Below are 16,035 nucleotides of genomic sequence, written 5' to 3'. Positions count from 1 at the left end.
TCCCCAAATCCGCGGTGGTCAGCCGTCAGGATTAAACTACTTGAGCCGTTTAAAAGGATGACAGCGGAAATCTTTCAAGGGGAAGGTGGAGGTAAACTCAGGAGAGGCCCTGTGGCTCTGTGGGATTTTGTTGCAAAGTTAAACAGAATACAGGACTATTAAGAAGTATTGTCAGGATAGAAAAATTAGGATGGTTCACCATTGAAAGTTAGAGAAACCTATATCAGGACCTTGGACAGAAGCAGCCAATGGGTGCAGTACTAGGAGAGAGGCGAAAGGGGTCGTGCTTCCACAGTAAAAACAAAGACTGTGATTGAGTCCAGGTGCAAGTCATGTTTGTAATGTCACCAGTTATTATCTTACATCACTGCATAATTTTAGGATTTCTAAAGCTAGGGCCATGAGAAGAAAATAACACCATCAAGTCTTAAAGAACATTTGATGACTTTATTGTTTTTATAAATTTTTGCAAGATATATATTAAGACAATACATAAATCAAACATTCTTCCTATACATAGTTTGACAGCAAAACATAGGATCATGCTGCATCATCTCTGTGGCAGATGCTACCATTTTAAGAAAACAGAGAGATGGAGCTTAAAAAGTGCTTGGTTGCTTGATGGATAATGCAGCGATCAAAGTGAGGAGGAGTGCAAGATAACTGGCTAACTGAACTGTCGAAGCACAAGTAATTCAAGCCATAATTTCTAGGAACTAATATATATATATATATATATATATATATATATATATATATATATATATATATATATTAGTTCCTGTAAGACAATAACTATTCAACAAAAGATTCAAAATTACAAAAGCTGCCGGTTGAGGCAAAACCTTATTAAGAGAAACTGCAAACAAAGAATGGAATGAGGTTTCGTTGAGCCTAGATCCATCTTAAGCACACACATCATTTAAAAACATTCACAGCTTTTTGCACTGATTGTCACAGCTGACACATAAACACAGACTTCGAAACATATTCTCAGACTACCACTCTCCATGGTAAAACCTCACTGAACAAATACGATGTTGTAATGGACACAGACATCTAATATTTCTTATTACTGCTTTGCAGCCATTAAAACACTTCACTTGATTTTCTCATCTAACTCTCAGCAAGTAATAGTGAATAAGCATATTTCCCAAAATGTTAAACTGCTCCTTTAATTTTATACATACATTTCAAAACCCAAAAAGGTCACAGTGAAGACAGAATAACCATTAATAAAGAACACGTTGCATGAGATGCTGGTGGTGCAAACATGAGGTTTGTCAGAAGGATCACTGTTCACATACAAACATTCACTCATAAATAACTAAAACTCAGTAATTTGCCCCTGAGGTATAAGCACATAGTGCAACTACTTGACACCACTGTAGGGACCAGTATATCCACATCCTGGTCATCCTGCTACCTGCTGTAATGTCTGGTGTGTCCCCTCCTCTCTGGTCAGACTCACTGTGTCCACAGCTGGCCTCAGTCAGCCTTGTTGCTCTCTACTGAAACTGCCCCTTTGCCCCCTCTTGCTGCTGACCCCCATCCTTTGGAGGTAACTGACTGGGGTCATCTACAAAGGGAATGGCTGAAGAAAACAAGAAGGAAGACAAACATTTCTTAGGTTTATGTGGTAGTATCCTGTTCATCCAAGGTACTAATATAATCAAGATAAAAATGTATGTTTCTCTTAGATGCACTTAGACCTTTATATATAATCCGTTTCAGCTATTCAATTCATCTTTTTGGTGATTTTCCAGTTAAGCAGAAATGAGAGTTTCTCTTACTCAGAACATTGCATTTCTGGTCTATTGTATATCTATGGTTTCTACAGGATCGACTCCAAAAACCTGACATCTACTGTACTTGTGATGTTTTAGACTATTCATAAATCATAAAATAAATATAGCTCTGCTGGAGGTGCCTTCATGCCACATTTTCTACATTTGACCAGTTATTCACAGAAATACGAAAAATACAACACAAAACAACTAAATAATCTCTATCTGTTTAAAGTGGCCTTTCTCACAGTGTTGCAGACTGCCAGAGTGGGCTACCAGATGCAAATTGTGGTAATTCACTAATGGTTATTATTTTGCATAAGTGGTTTATTAACCGTAATGTAGTGAGAATACTTGTGTTCGGGAGGTACTGATGAAACCCGAGACTCTAATTACATTGCACAAGTACTATGAGGGACTGAAATGCTTTCCTCTTGTTCATTTAAACCTGCAGTAATGGATTTTTTGGCACAGCAGAAACAAGCTGTGAACACAACACTGACATATGATCACCTTTTAAATCGATATGGCAAACTTGTGGGCAAATTGTTGCCTATTTACACATCCAGCTGATACAGAGCAACATTAGCATTCATTTGGAGTCATGTTTCCATCCACCTGATGAATGTAAGTCCAATATTCAGTCTTCTTTTAGCTCTGCTTTGGTCTACACTAACTCCTGAGCGAAAAATCTGTCTCTTTAGCAGCAAATTGTTTCACTATGTTCACCAGCCAGTTGCACATTTTGTCTGTCTGCTGTTTGGTGCTGAGCAGGTAGCATTACAGTTTTTTGCTGAAAACAACACTATGAGAGAGGTGAGAGTCACTACAAATGACTCCTTTTACATAGTAACCATGTTGTTAATATAAAAATATTAATATAGCCGTTTAAAATATCATTTACAAAAGTCAATCAACTTCACTTACGGTTCTGAAACTGCTGTGCTGTATATCTGGTTAGGAGGATCCCAAAACCCTCAATGAGAGCAAGTAAAATTCCTCCCATCATGGCAGAGCCCATCATAGTTAATGGCCCACCTGGAGAAAAACACAGAATTCATTCAACCACACTGATTAATTTTATGTGGTCAGTGACACAGGAAGGAGGTGTCAAGTTCATTGTGCTATACGGGCTTCCTCTTACTGCGTGCTGCTAGTATGGCCCCAGTCAGCGCACCACTTGTTATGGAGTTCCAAGGATCCTCTTTCCCTCTCAGGCGAACTAAACCACAGTCGATTGTGGAGAAGAGCCCTCCCCACACAGCAAAGCTACCTGCAAAACCACCGAAAACAAGCCAGTGAGTGTTTAATGTATGATTTTAGTTTTAGGCAAAGAAAATGTAATCATCAATAATTCTGTGAATTATCTTGGCTGTAGCTACCAAAATATAACAAACCTGCAGGTAAATCAAGAGCTACAGTAAAGGAAAAAATTCATTCACAAAAAAAGCTCACCTCCAATCTGTGGAGCTCTTATTCTCACTGCGTTTGCACTGCCTCTCAGTCTGTGTCCGACACCCTGAAACATTAGAGCACTGTTGAATTCTGCCTTTAAAAACCTGATGGAGCAAATAATAATGATCACTATTATGTGGTGAACTCACTGCAGGGGCATTACGAAACCCCTTGATTGCCTGGAACACCCCTCCTCCAATTGCACCCATAGTGAAAGCACCTCCACAGTCATCCACTATCCTCCAGGGACTGCAGGAATGCATTAGGAGGAGAGGGGAAGAAAATGTCAAGCTAGGGTAACGTATGTAAAGTCAAACAATTAGACATACTTGGGTTCTGTAATGTAAGGTGCGCATTTTCAGCACTCCTCAAAATAGTTTATTCTGGAGAGAAAATTGGTATCATAACACAAAATGTTATTGTCACACAGTGTTATTGCAATGTTTTTGGATTGTCAGTATCTGGTTGTTTCATTGACAGTGATTAAATGACAACATTTTAATTTGAGCAGTTCCATACAAATGACTTTTAATGGTGCTGCCCTATCATACCCTGTTGTGGCACCATCATACTTATGCTAAAACAATTAGCTGATTGATCAATTACTCAATAAACAGAATAATCTACACTTATTGTAATAATTGCTTAAATAATTATTCAGGGAAAACTATCAAAGGGTATTTTCATTATTTTCTAACAAGTTATAGACAAAATAAATAAAATATAAATAATGGACACATTAAAATATGAAAGTAGCTGTTACTTGCAGCCCTACATGGGCGTTAAATACATATTACAGTAACATCAAAGTTATAGTCCCTGTCCTGGGAGCTGGTCCAGGACTTATCTTTAGTTGACATGAGTACTGTAGTCTGTCTCTCTGTTGGTCAGGAGGTTTGCTCAAATCCACACATTTAAACTGAGCTATACAATATCATAAGTAACGTGTGAATTATAGTTTAGGGTGTATTTTTCTGTTTACCATACCTTCAGCTGTCACTTAAAAACAGTGACATATTTATGTAAAAGGTTGCTGAAGCTTAGACTAGTATGTTAGCTGTGGGTACACACCATATGGTACACACTGACTACAGCTTTATCTTTTCAACGTTATATCCCTGACCCTTCACTAAGCTAACGTTAGCCGGCTAAGCCACATAGCCTCTCTGTTCACTCTCACAACAACACAATGACATTAAGAAGACAGAACTATGTCTGAGGTTAACCATTTGAATACATAACGAAAGGCAAATGTTTAAAAACTTATCTTACCAAGGTTCACGGGCATATTCCTCCATGTTTGTTGTCGTCAAGAGAACAGTGAAACGTCATCATTGTGCGCGCCGTGTGCTGTTTTCGGGAGTCGCATCGTCCACTCTCCTCGAAGATCAAAGAGGCGATTTTTCTTAAAAATAGGTAATGTCGAATTTATTTTTATTCATTTAATGAAGTGAAAAGTGTAGGTTTTTAGTGTTAGTGTAATTTAGGGGTATTTACGAAGCGCACATGTGTGTTCGTTGCTTTAATCATTCAGTTGCTACCACGGAGTTACCAAGCGGGCGGTGCAATTATTCTGTGGAAATAAATGTTTTATCGTACATAAAGCGAATAATTTATATAATAATTTAAAGAAAACGTTGTCAAAATTTGAGCAGCTAAAAGTAGCGTAGCTGCAATACAAGCTAACATTTCACCGGGAGCCACAGATACTGAAGTGATGAACCATTTTATTGCCATCATGGAAGTTTTCTCAGCCACCCAGGTTTTAATCCTGATTCAGGGGCCTCGGGACAACTTTCAGGAGAGTCACAGCAATGTTGCTGTTGGACAACACTGGCTTTGTTGCATTCGTGTTTAACCCTGTTGCATTGTTACTTACTACAGAAGTACTTTGTAGTGACAATGGGGAATTAAACATTATCTTAATGTTGTAAACTTTGAAGCTGTCCTCACCACCAAACACCATAGTTTGGGTTTTGTTTTTAAAATCACTGTTGTGGTTTAAAAAAAAAACCTACGGGCTGTAGATGCACAGATATATGTGCATACAATCAGTACATGGAAAATGTATGTTGGTATTAGGGCAGCAACTAACCATTATTTTAATTATCGATTAATCTCGCAATACTTTTCTCGATTAATTGATCATTGTTTGGTCTATAAATGTTAGAAATCAGTGAAAATGCCCATCAGTTTCCAAGAGCCCAATATTTTGTCATCAAATTTGCTTCTTTTCTCCAACAAACAGTCCAAAAGCTAAAGATATTCAGTTCACTGTCACGCAAGACAACCCCCCACCCCTATATATACAGTATATCTATATGAATTACATTTGGATGATTGGGTAAGTATAGTTTTTTGGACAGAGGCCATTACTAAGTCCGTGAATGGAGGTTTGCAGGCCTAGTTGCATCAGGAGTTAATCCTCCCTTCTCTCTGTTGCAGGATGCCTCTACCCCCGGCACTGCTGGCACGCTTGGCCAAGAGAGGGATTGTTAAACCGTCAGAGCAAGGTAGTAGAAAACATTTTGCAAGACAACTGTGGGCCCATAGCATTCAGACATTTTCCTTATTTTTCCATGTGTCATGTAACAACTTTTCTCCTCCAATTCATCCAGAGGTAGATGAGGAGATTATTGCTGAAGATTACGATGACAACAACGTAGATTATGAAGCCACCAGAGTGGAGAATCTACCACCAAACTGGTATAAAGTGTTCGACCTTGCTTGGTACGTATACTTGATTTTTACAGTAAGTTGTTTCTGCTCACTGGCAGTCTTTTAACAGATTCTAGAGGATTAAAGTCCCATAAAATCTTATTTGTTTGTTGTATGTTTTATTATGGGGTCAAACTGAGCACAGCAGACTTTTATAGCAAATTAGACAGGAACATCAACCTCATTCTGGCATTGACATAAGTTATTTAAAACGGTCATACTTTTTGTGGTCAGTAAGTCGACATTATTTTGATGCAAGATTCGTACTGGCCTTGAAAATATGGTCTCTCAGTAATTTGTAGCCTGATTTATAACAATGGAGGCTGATGCTTTGGAACCTGGCTCTTCCCAGTTTACCTTGATTGACAAAGATTTTGATATGAAAATTATGGCATTATAAAATAAAATTGTCATTTGGAAAAATGGCGTTGTGAAATAAATACAATTACAAAAATGACCTGCAATAAACTCACTGTCACTGTTGGATGAAACAAAGTTTCTTAACAAGCTGAGTCTTAAGATGCTTTGGATTATTTATTCATTTAGTTATTTATGATTATTTTGTTGTAATGTCTTTTTTATTTAATATTAAAAACTTTGTGCCACCATACATGTAAGCTTAGCCACTCTGCTGCTCTATGTATGTTTATGGTTTAGTATTGTTTGTTAAAGGACCACATTGGAAGTAAATCATGCTGCCTTATTGTGTTTTTATCCTTGATTATTGTACTACTATTTCACTTCACTACACTATAACTACTGCTATGCAGAGTTGTAGAGTATTTTTATTCATCAAATAAATTCAATTAATCAATTTCCTAAATACATTATTATTAATCACCAAGTTATTCTGCAACTTTAACTATTTTATTGTCTTTTTCCTTCAATCCACAGTGGTCTTCCTTATTACTGGAATGTGGAGACAGATTTAGTGGCCTGGCTGTCCCCTAATGACCCAACTGCAGTGGTGACAAAACCTGCCAAGAAAATCAGAGGTATGGCATTATAAAGCCATAACTTAACAGTTTGATAATGCATTTATGATCATCACTGCAATCCTATCACCATGGAAATCTGTTACCACATACCAGTCATGTATGACTCATAAATCATTGCAGGTTTTGTCATCATTTGGCAAATAATCTCAGAATGCAGTTTGTTTTTGCCAAATTGGTTTATTTTGTGACTATTGCCTTTTGCTTTATTTTGATTTTTCAGCTGAGGGAGGAGATGAAAGAGTTGAGAGGCAGTTTGAGAAGTCGGACAGAGAGCGAGAGCGGGAAAGAGACAAAGATCGGGAAAGGGATCGGGACAGGGACCGAGATAGGGATGAAGGGAGGGACAGAGACAGAAGAAAGCAGCGGAGAGAAGACATAGCGCCGTACAGTAAGAACAAAAGAGGTAATGTTTACATCTTTACATCATACGACACAAGCAATTTTCAAATCTTTACATGAATGGATGTTACATATTTATTTTCCTCTACAGGGAGAAAAGATGATGAGATGGACCCCATGGATCCAAGTGCTTATTCTGATGCCCCAAGGTACAGTATTTACAGTCATGATAATCAAACAAGCCCACGGTCCTTTCTTTGAAGGAGTACTCCAGAAATTTTGTATTGCACTTTCATCAAGTTGGGAGACTTGTGAGAAACAGACTAAAAACAGATGGAACAAAGTCAAAGCATTAGAGGCAGAGATATTCTGACTTTAAATCACTAGTATGGGTCAAGCTCAAAAACAATTCCCATAATGCAATTTAATGCATCTTTTCATTAGACCCTCCCTGCCTGGTAAATGGCCATATAATTTAAACCCCACAACTCTATTTGTAACACAGGCTTTCTGTTATGAGTTTTCATATGCTGAGTACTACTAAACATGTACTTTAACTGATTTTGATTTGTACATTGGTGGAGTGCTCCTTCTAAGGTATGAGTAGAATGTATAAACCAAACTATTGATTAAAACAAACTTGTTTGTCTTTACAGAGGCACATGGTCAAGCGGCCTGCCCAAGCGTAATGAAGCAAAGACGGGTGCCGATACCACAGCGGCGGGGCCTCTGTTCCAGCAGCGGCCGTACCCCAGTCCGGGAGCTGTGCTTCGGGCTAACGCAGCAAACCAGCTACCCAAGGAGTAAGCCGAGCTCCCCAGAAATAACTAACAAAGACAGGGCTGTACAGTTTGCCCTCCCTTCCCTTTGCTCACATCTTAATCAGCCGTTAGACTGACATCTCTTAAGTTCTTTCTTTTCATTCTGAAATGTGTGTACATGCCAGAAATTGAGTGCTGAGCTTTTTTACCACCAGTGCATTCATACTCTTTTCAAACATGTCGAACAGTTGTAAATATGTTTTTATATGACCTAAAGATTGACCTTCTTGTTGTTACTAGGGCCATTCATCATCATTTGCTAATAAATTTAAAGATTACTGTGAAAAATTACTCATTGCTTTTTTCTTTTCTTTAAAAGGTGTGGTGGTAGATCTTGTAATAACATCTGAACAATACAATTTTTGACAATGTTTTATTACAAAATTGCAATGCTTTAAAATCTTAAATCCATTATTTTTGAATATTACAAAAACAATGTTTCAGATGGGATGAAGACGAGGAATATTTGAATAAAGAAATACTAAAATAATGAGGGAAAAGAAGAAATATGTAGATCAATGGTCTGCTGCTCCTACATAGTGACAAATACAGTCATAGTCCAGTGTGAACACTTTCTCTTCATATCGGTCGAGCTGGACCATTGCTCTGCACTTGTTCTTGTCCCGCCGGAGAATGCGGCCGACCTGAACAAACAAATGTAAATACTGAGATTAGTAACAGTACAAACCAGTACGCACATCCTGCAGGAAAGATGATCCTTTGCTTACCTGTCCTCTGTGCTCACCCAGTACAACCATTACAGAATCATATTCACTTTTTGGAATAATAGTTTCCAGCATGTCCTGCTTCACATCTGCCACAGAAAGAAGAACCAGTGGGTTATTCAAGAATTTGTATAGCAGTTACTATAGTAACACTCTACATACAAAACAATTATTTATTCGATAAACAATCCCTGAATGTGTGACATTACACCAATTATCTTTAAGAATGAGCAGATGGAGGTTTGACTGCAGTGAGAACACACTTAATGTTAGTTTGAGACACAAAATATGCCCAACTGTTAATCAAGTTATCCCCATAAAAAAAAATTAAAAATCTTGAGTAAACATCATCCTATTGATGATGCTGGCTAGCCAGTTAATTAATTAACCTACAATTTAGTAACAAAGTTAAGACAGAACTATGTGTGTTAAGGAATAGTACAGAATCCCCAACTAATGAGAACTGTACATACTTCTAAAATATTAACCAAATTTATAGAATACCACAGTACAGGGGTAGTTCGACATTTTGGGAAACATGCTTATTTGCTTTCTTACTGAGAGTTAGATGAGAAGATTGATACCACTCTTGTGTCTGTCCATAAATATAAAGCTGCCGCCAGGAGACCGTTAGCTAAGCTTAGCAAAACGACTGGCAGCAAAGAGAAACAGTTAATCTGGCTTTTCAAAAGCTATAAAAATAAATTAAAAAAAATCTGCCTACGAGCACTTCTAAAAGCTCACTTAACACATTTTATCTAATTTGTTTAATGTGTACAAAAACTTAAGTTAAATTTTTTTTTAACAAAATTGATTATTATTTTGTGGACAGAGTGAGGCTAGCTGTCTCCCCCTGCTGCCAGTCTAAGCTAGGCTAGGCTAAGATAGCTTCTGGCTGTAGCTTCATATTTAAACAGACAGACATGCGAATGGTATGGATCTTCTCATCTAATTTCCCAAAATATGTAACTATTCCTTTAAATACCTAATAACTGCTATCTGTGTTGGACCTAAAAATCACATTATCAGTCTATTCCTTACCATAACACCCAAAAAGATTTTTTTGTTTATACTGTTAATCATCTAATGTAAATATACTATCTAGAAAGCTTTATCCATAGAGGCACATATACACAAGATATATGTGCAGGAGGAACCATGGCTACCTGGCTCCATGGCTTTCATAAGAACACCTAAGCTAGCCAGATGTATTATGAAAATCAACAGGCATGGTTACAACACATATTTTGCTCTAATTAGGGAATTAAAAAAAAAGAGAACTAACACCAAGAGACTGAGATGGCACTAATGACTCACCGTCTAACAGTCTTCCCTCTTCAGTTCGACACACACAGGCAGTCGGTGTCAGGACATCCTCCACACGCATCTATAAGAAAACAAGACTGATCTTAACAGCTATGATAGAAACCCAACATTTATAATTATTAAAACAATGCAGCGAAAAGATATGGTGCAATATTCCATAGCTTTTCTGTGACTGGACAGCACTTTTTCTACCCTTTTAACAGTATGTTTTTGACTGCTCCTATTTCAGAACAATGTAATTAATCAAAAATAATTAAACATTCAATGAAATATATGTATAAAAAGGTAAAAAGCCCGGTGAATTTAATAATTTCAAACAAATTCCCTCATCATTTCCTGGTCTAAAATAAACCATTTGATGATAACATAAGAATTCCATGAACCAAAGGAGGCTTGAATAAGTTGATACAAAGAAAATATGCTTTGATGATCATGCTATATCTAGGTGGTGTATTAGTACCTTTGAGTTGTAGTACCTGCCCCCTTTAAAAGCTTTGTCTATAAAGCGAACTTTTAAGTCTCTCTGGAGCCAGGAGGGGGGAGCCGGTGGTCGCCTTGCCTCTTTCACTGGAGGTTTCTCTCTACAGAGGAAACAAGAAAAAGAAAACATTGACAAATTACTAAGCAATAAATGAAAATGAGAAATATTGCCGTGTGGTAAAATGTATAAAATAATAAAAGTTTAAATACTGGTCAATAAGAATCATGAAAAGCATATTATTGTATCTTCATCTTTAAATGGAAATGTACCTGTCTTGACTTGATTCTCTGTGTTTCCTCTTCCTCTCATCTTTTCCTCCATCTCTTTCTGAAGACTTGTGTTTTACCTCATCACCATTACTTCGCCTCTCTTTCTCCTCCCGTCTCTGTTGGTCCTTCTCTCGCTCTTTTTCCTTCTCTTTCTCCTTTTCCTTGTCTTTGTGGGCTTTACTGAGGCGACCTGGTTTAGTGGAAAAACCTGGTTAGCATGGCATTAAATAACATGTGGCACCCAAACAGACACAGCAGTGTTGTGAGTGTGTGCAATTCTGAGTGGTTGAGTTTTTATTCTTGGAAGAAGGCAACTTAGATTACTAAAAATAAAAGATGCAGCTGAATTAGTTGATTTGAGTTTTTTTTTTCCCCTACGTGAAGGCTGAAATGTCACTAGACTAGAGGATAAACATTTGATGACCTCTAAATGTTACTAAAATGGAGTGAAATATCTATTTTAGCACGCAGGAACAGAAAATCAAAGTCCATTAGCATTCAGATCATTTTCCATAAATGTTAACCTTTTCTATTTCATTTGTTCAGAGTTACTTACTGAGGTCTTTACTATATTTGTCGTATTCCTTACGCCCAACCACTTTAATAGCATACTGGCTGATCGTCACAGTCTTGCTGCCAATAGCCAGCTTCACCATAACTCGAGCGTTGTCTGGATCAACGCCTTCAATCTGCAGCATATGAATGAAAGTCATGACAAGTTATTCAGAGAAAGCAATACGTAGAAATGACACAGGTAGGTGTGCGATTCGTTACTTCTGTTTCAGGAGATAACTGCATTTCAACGGATGATGAATATGGATGCAAACACATTTCACATCAACTCTACCTTGCCATACAGGTCTTTATGTGCCCCCGACTCCACCAGCACAGAGGCGCCTGGACCCATCACTAATTCCTCCTCCTTCTCTCGCTCCTCGCCTGGCTTGGGGGGGCGCTGACGTCTGCTGGGCTCCAGGTCCTTTATCGCTGAACGATCAGCTCCAAGACCCAAACCTTTTGGACGGAGCTGGTGTTCGATTGGCTTCACATCTCTGTACCCGACAGGGAACAATACCATTAAATCAGTAAACAAAGAGATGGACATGTGCAGGAAGTAAAAGAGGCTGGACTAACAGTCCAAAATCCAAAAGATATTCAGTTTACAATTATATAAAACTGAGAGAAGTATCAAATCCGCAAATTTGAGAAGCTGGAACTAAAGAATGTTTAGCATATTTGCTTGATTAAATGACTTAAGCAATTATCAAAATCATTGACTAAGCAATTGTTTCAGCTTGATTTCGAACATCACAGTGGTACAAATTAAGCATAATGTTAAATTAAGACAGTAAATGGTAAAGCAAGGGTTAACGTTATTACTTACTGTTTAAAGGTGCGTCCAATGCCTTCTGCTTTGTTCCAGCCCATCCCTTTAAGCATAGCGAGTCCATAAGCCTCAACAGGAACAGTCTCATAGTCTGCCTCTGTTGACTGACAAACACATACAGTGATATTATCTGTTTAAAAATCAAGAGGCATACATTAAATGCTCAAACAACCAACGAAATACAGATACCACAATCTGCATTAAAATGTATCAGGGCCAAATGCGGTGCTTATGTAATCTTTGAGTTCTGAAACACAAAAAAACTGTTAGTGTCGACTGACAAGAGAGAAGCAGTTTGTGATGTCGGTCTTACTCAGCCTTTTGGCTCCAGGCTGTCACACTCAGCCCGGCCTGACTAAAGTCAACAGGCAGCAGCCACAGCAGCCCTCAACAGAGCAATGGCCCGGCTCATCTCTGTCTCCGCTGAAGGCTTTCCTCTGAGGGAAGCTGGGAGCCAACTCTCACAGAGGAAACTGCATTAAAATGAGCTCCGGGGCACAGTAAGCAAGTTTCCCCTGACTCTCATGTTCTGACAGTCACATCTACAGTGATTGAGAGCAGACATGGGATGACAGTGACGAGGCGTGAGGCCTCTGATGAAAAGAAACAGAAAGAGATCTGATTGGTTGTTTGCATGTCTCTGGGGAGAATGTTGACGGCTGTCTGCCACCAAAGCCTTACTGTACTGACAAAGTCATCAGTACCCAAACGCGTGCGCACAACTGTGTATGCACGTGGGGGGTTGTTCTACTCAGTTGACAGTCAGCACTTTCACACACTCAAATTTCAATCTAAGTCAAAGTAGCCAGTCTACCCGACATTTTGTTCTGTCAGGCACTTTCATATGCTCACTGAAATGCCTCTCTAGCAAATGATATTGTGATCTTCACATCTGATACCATTTAAATAAATTACAATTAACTAAGAGCCTGAAAGCCATGCCCTCCTCAAACAAATATTATACAAATACCCTTGAGCAAGGCAGTAAACCCAAGCCACCAAAAGTAGAACGCTTACTAAAATAGAAGCATAAAAGGCAACTCCCAGGTGAATTTACATGAATGTTCATGTTGGCATAGTTGGAAAATAACATGGTATTAGCTAGCATTATCTAGATATAGAGAGGAGTGTTTTTAATATGGTACAACAGAATAAAAAGATTACTTTAGACTTGGAAAACTTTTGTTCATGTTATCACTGATTTGACACTTTATTCATTGACTCTCATGTCTGAATTTCAATTGAGACTGAATCATCCAATCGCCTTGGTCACTTCAGATTTCTCATGTTTGGGTGTATGTTCTATGACTTGACTATGCTCTCTAGTTCACCTATCATTAAAACAAAATAATGCATATATTTAAATATACTGAATTGTTTTCTGCTCTCAGGAAAGATCTTGATATGATGTCATGGGAATAATGGCCTAACGCCGCAACACTTGTTTTTAATCAGTGTGTTAGAAAGATGCTTTTAATGTTTAATCGAGACTTCATCCAAAAGATCAAATCAAAGGATGCTCTTTTTCTGACCCAACCACTGAGTATAATAACAAGCTCACATTCTTTGTTGTGCACCTCTGCTTCAGATTAGACAGCATTTCTGTCACAACAATTGGTATCCATACTTACAGATTCAGGCCGTAGATCCACCTTTACTTGGTCTCCATCCTCAAAGCCATCGGGCACTTTGTTCTGCATCAACAATGGGATGCTGAGGTTCAGGTTTCTTTCTGACTGAGGGCCATTCTGCCACTGCTCAAGCTGCCTCCGGGAGTCTACAAGCAAGAGTTGGGAGATGTATAAGGAGCTCTGTATGAGAGGTCATGATACCCTGTGCCTTCCCACCAAGCATAAACACACACTAAACCATATCTTCTAAATGCACACACCTTCAATGAGTTCTTTGACAGCCTGAGAATCCACAGAGTCATTATCTTGGGTTGTTTCTTGTGTTTTGCCTCCACTCCCCTCGCTCTGGCCCGCTCGGTCCGGCCTGTGCCAGCGGTTCTTCTGGATCAGAGGGATGATGAGCTCTTTGGGCTTCTCAGATGGTTTTGAACTGCAGGACAGAGTTGACATGAGAGCTGACAGTAATGTTAAGGAGCAAGCACGCAGGCAGGCAGGCAGGCAGGCAGGCAGGCAGGGCCGCTTCAAAACAAGATTTACTTAACATTCTGTCCTGAATGTTAAGTACCTACTTCACATTTGGTAACAACGCCTAATCATTCAATTAATATAGCTAGCTATATCAGAATGGAAACGTAACCGTTACGCTAATGCTATGATATGTTAACGCTTGTTAGCATTAGCATACGAAGCCTACCTTTGCAATTCATTTCCGTCAATTCCGGTTAAGTAATCTCTGTCTTCTTTCTTGGTCAAGGCGTCGCCAGTCGAAGGTTTAAATTTGCTAACTGTTTTAGTAAAGCCAAACGACACTGCCGGAGTTTTTTTCTCTCCTTGGTCCCCAGAAGCAACAGACTTGGAGGTACCTGTATCTTCCCCGTGCGACGCCATTATTGTTTGTAACCGAGAGAAGTAGGAGAAAGGTATTCTGGTCGTTGTAGTTTTATTTCGCTATACTTGTTTCGTTTCCTAGTTTCAGTCTTAATAAGTTACTACAATTCCCATCATACATCAGAATTAAAAGGTACAACCCGTTAGGACCAGACAGTCTATGGTTAGGACGGTGTGGACTTAGATTTAATTCAGGTTTTGTCGCGTAGACACAATTTAATTTGATTATAATCCACAGGGAAGAGAGAGCAAGCTATGCAGGAAATAAATACAGTTTGCATACATTTACAAATACAAGACAATACTGTGTGTGCCCTTGATAATACTACTTGACATTAAATTTTGTGGATTAAATTGTCAAAACAGTAATCAAATCCAATGTGATAGTCTCATCTAATATTTACATTTTGTGATCATTTTACATTTGTTGCAGAATGTATTCCATTTTAAATTTCATAAATGTCTATTTGACATTATGCATAATTTTAAGGGCCTACTCTTTAAAAAAAAATTCTGATTCTGTTTTTGAAAAGTAGGTTAGATGTTACTGGTGTGTTCACCGATATGGGTTATGTCCATATTACTGGCAGAACCCATTTTCCTTATGAGTCTCATTAAAGTTTTATCTAAACTAAACTCGCAGCTTTATAAACTTTGTTACTGTAACCAACCAAAAGACACTCCTCACAACTAGACACATTTTGTAAATTAGGCTTGAAAAACTCACGTTTTAATCTGGTTCTCACGCCTTTAAATCCTGGTTACAACTCGGACGCGAAAAGTGATGCTGCTGATGCAGGTAGACTGAGAATAATAAGGGGCGGTACTTTTAACTCTTTTTATTCCCTCCCCTCGTTGCTCCTTAACTTCCCAAGATAACCTTCTCATTTGCCTTTTTACCACTGTTTCTTTCCTTCAAAAGTGCCTTTTGGAAGCACGAACACCAACCTGGCCACATTTTCTACTAGACAGCACAGTCTTTATTTTATTTAATCTAATCTTCGGCAATTGACGCTCTGCGCCCTGATTGCACCGCGCCTGCAGTAATGACACCTCCACCCATTGCCGACGTTTGTCTTTTTGTTGATTGCTGCAACAGAATCAACCAACATATGTATCCGCAATTAATTAACCTGCACGATCTGCCAAACGAAGACTAGAAGGGAGGATTTGACGAGGAGAACGCGAACATGAAGGTAAGACAGTCCTC

General features: G+C 38.6%; 3 protein-coding genes across 3 annotated transcripts; 1 reads left to right on the top strand and 2 right to left on the bottom strand.

The window, feature by feature from the left end:
• Window positions 1-433: 433 nt before the first annotated feature.
• timm17b (translocase of inner mitochondrial membrane 17 homolog B (yeast)) lies at window positions 434-4,639 on the bottom strand. The gene is made up of 6 exons (XM_044210952.1): window positions 4,515-4,639; window positions 3,392-3,491; window positions 3,243-3,306; window positions 2,932-3,060; window positions 2,715-2,825; window positions 434-1,594 (listed from the first exon to the last, which is right to left on the bottom strand). The coding sequence occupies exons 1-6, from the start codon at window positions 4,538-4,540 to the stop codon at window positions 1,509-1,511; spliced, it is 516 nt and encodes a 171-aa protein (XP_044066887.1). The 5' UTR covers window positions 4,541-4,639; the 3' UTR covers window positions 434-1,508.
• On the top strand, window positions 4,522-8,409 carry pqbp1 (polyglutamine binding protein 1). The gene is made up of 7 exons (XM_044210950.1): window positions 4,522-4,658; window positions 5,688-5,755; window positions 5,861-5,972; window positions 6,855-6,955; window positions 7,179-7,361; window positions 7,449-7,506; window positions 7,954-8,409. Exons 2-7 carry the CDS (start codon window positions 5,689-5,691, stop codon window positions 8,102-8,104), a joined length of 672 nt encoding a protein of 223 aa, XP_044066885.1. The 5' UTR covers window positions 4,522-4,658; window position 5,688; the 3' UTR covers window positions 8,105-8,409.
• Window positions 8,410-8,474: 65 nt separating this feature from the next.
• Window positions 8,475-16,028, bottom strand: gpkow (G patch domain and KOW motifs). The gene is made up of 11 exons (XM_044210949.1): window positions 14,632-16,028; window positions 14,198-14,367; window positions 13,938-14,083; window positions 12,304-12,410; window positions 11,767-11,971; window positions 11,476-11,608; window positions 10,920-11,109; window positions 10,630-10,750; window positions 10,161-10,230; window positions 8,847-8,932; window positions 8,475-8,762 (listed from the first exon to the last, which is right to left on the bottom strand). The coding sequence occupies exons 1-11, from the start codon at window positions 14,823-14,825 to the stop codon at window positions 8,634-8,636; spliced, it is 1,551 nt and encodes a 516-aa protein (XP_044066884.1). The 5' UTR covers window positions 14,826-16,028; the 3' UTR covers window positions 8,475-8,633.
• Between the last annotated feature and the right edge of the window lie 7 nt (window positions 16,029-16,035).

This window comes from Siniperca chuatsi, linkage group LG10 (assembly GCF_020085105.1).
Source record: "Siniperca chuatsi isolate FFG_IHB_CAS linkage group LG10, ASM2008510v1, whole genome shotgun sequence".
Lineage (NCBI taxonomy): Eukaryota > Metazoa > Chordata > Actinopteri > Centrarchiformes > Sinipercidae > Siniperca > Siniperca chuatsi.
The sequence above is the reverse complement of the archived record's forward strand: the minus strand, read 5'-3'. Positions and strand labels throughout refer to the sequence as shown.